Below are 1,137 nucleotides of genomic sequence, written 5' to 3' on the forward strand. Positions count from 1 at the left end.
GTTTCCCACCTGGTTAAACAAAATAAAACAATATCAATCTGAAAAGTTGAATGTGTGGATCCTGGAGCAGCGACAGTTTCCCGCTCTGATTACCCGTCAGGTTTGTCGTGTTTCATCATTTTACACTGTAAAAAAACTGAAAAACAAAAAAACCCTCCTTTCTTCCTTTACAAGAGAAACCGCAGCCAAGATAATAAGTATATCTCTATGTTCTGTAAATACGTGCGTCATATGTTCATGTGGGATCTTTAAACTCAAAAAAGACTGATCTGCAGTCATTGTTTATTTACCGCCCAAACCCCCTTCATTTATTTTACTGCAACATTTAAATAACATTAGAACTAGATGTGGTACAGTGCTGATGTACAGAGGGTCGGCTGGAGGTCGGGACGCAGACACACGGCTTCCTGTTTCTCCTCTGTTATGTACACTGAAGGTGCGACAGCGGCTGGAGGATCAGAAGTTGATGGCTTTGCCGAAGGAGGCGGCCAGGTTCGCTTCTCTGAAGGCCTCCGACACCGTCTGAGGAGGAGGAGGAAGAGAGGGTGGATGAGGAAGAGGAGGAGGCAGAGGAAGAGAGTTAGTTTGAGTTTTAACTGTTAATATGTTTTTTTGTTTGTTTTTTTAAACCATTTTTATTTTCGCAGATTATTTCTTTGTGTCTCTTTTACTTTAACTTTCCCGTTTCTAAGTAGAATAAACATATTTTATATGTTTATATAAATATATTATATATATGTATTTATCAATAACATGAATCCCTCACAACACACTCGTATGAGAAGTTACATTTGTTGACAAATACCGTGCATTAATAAACACTTACAGTTCTCCTATTTCTTCAACTATATTATAGTGTCACAAACATTTTATAATGTTTACATTCTGCTGACAGATGCTCAGTGGTGAAGTCACATATTAACACTCTGTCTCCTGGTTGACTCTCACTTTAAGTCAGAAATTTGTTCTTTACAGAGTTTAATTAAGTTTTAAAATAGAGCTGAAACAATTATGATTAATCAACATATCAATTAACAGATCACAAAAAAAAAGTGTATCTTACAATTGTTCAGCCTTATTGTGTTAATGTGTGTGTGTGTGTGTGTGTGTGTGTGTGTGTGTGTGTGTGTGTTACGT

At 37.0% G+C, this 1,137-nt stretch overlaps 1 protein-coding gene across 1 annotated transcript in view; it reads right to left on the reverse strand.

Moving 5' to 3' along the window:
- Positions 1-456: 456 nt before the first annotated feature.
- The window catches only part of dld (deltaD), a 5,890-nt gene continuing 5,209 nt past the window's right edge, over positions 457-1,137 (reverse strand). The window contains exon 12 of the mRNA XM_087172361.1: positions 457-522. Within this exon, the coding sequence (XP_087028487.1) occupies positions 457-522 (66 nt within the window). The remainder of the gene's footprint in view (positions 523-1,137) is intronic.

The sequence above is a fragment of the Seriola lalandi genome, unplaced genomic scaffold (genome assembly GCF_002814215.2).
Source record: "Seriola lalandi dorsalis isolate HSWRI2012SDOR001 ecotype SW California unplaced genomic scaffold, Sedor1 jcf7180002052289, whole genome shotgun sequence".
Lineage (NCBI taxonomy): Eukaryota > Metazoa > Chordata > Actinopteri > Carangiformes > Carangidae > Seriola > Seriola lalandi.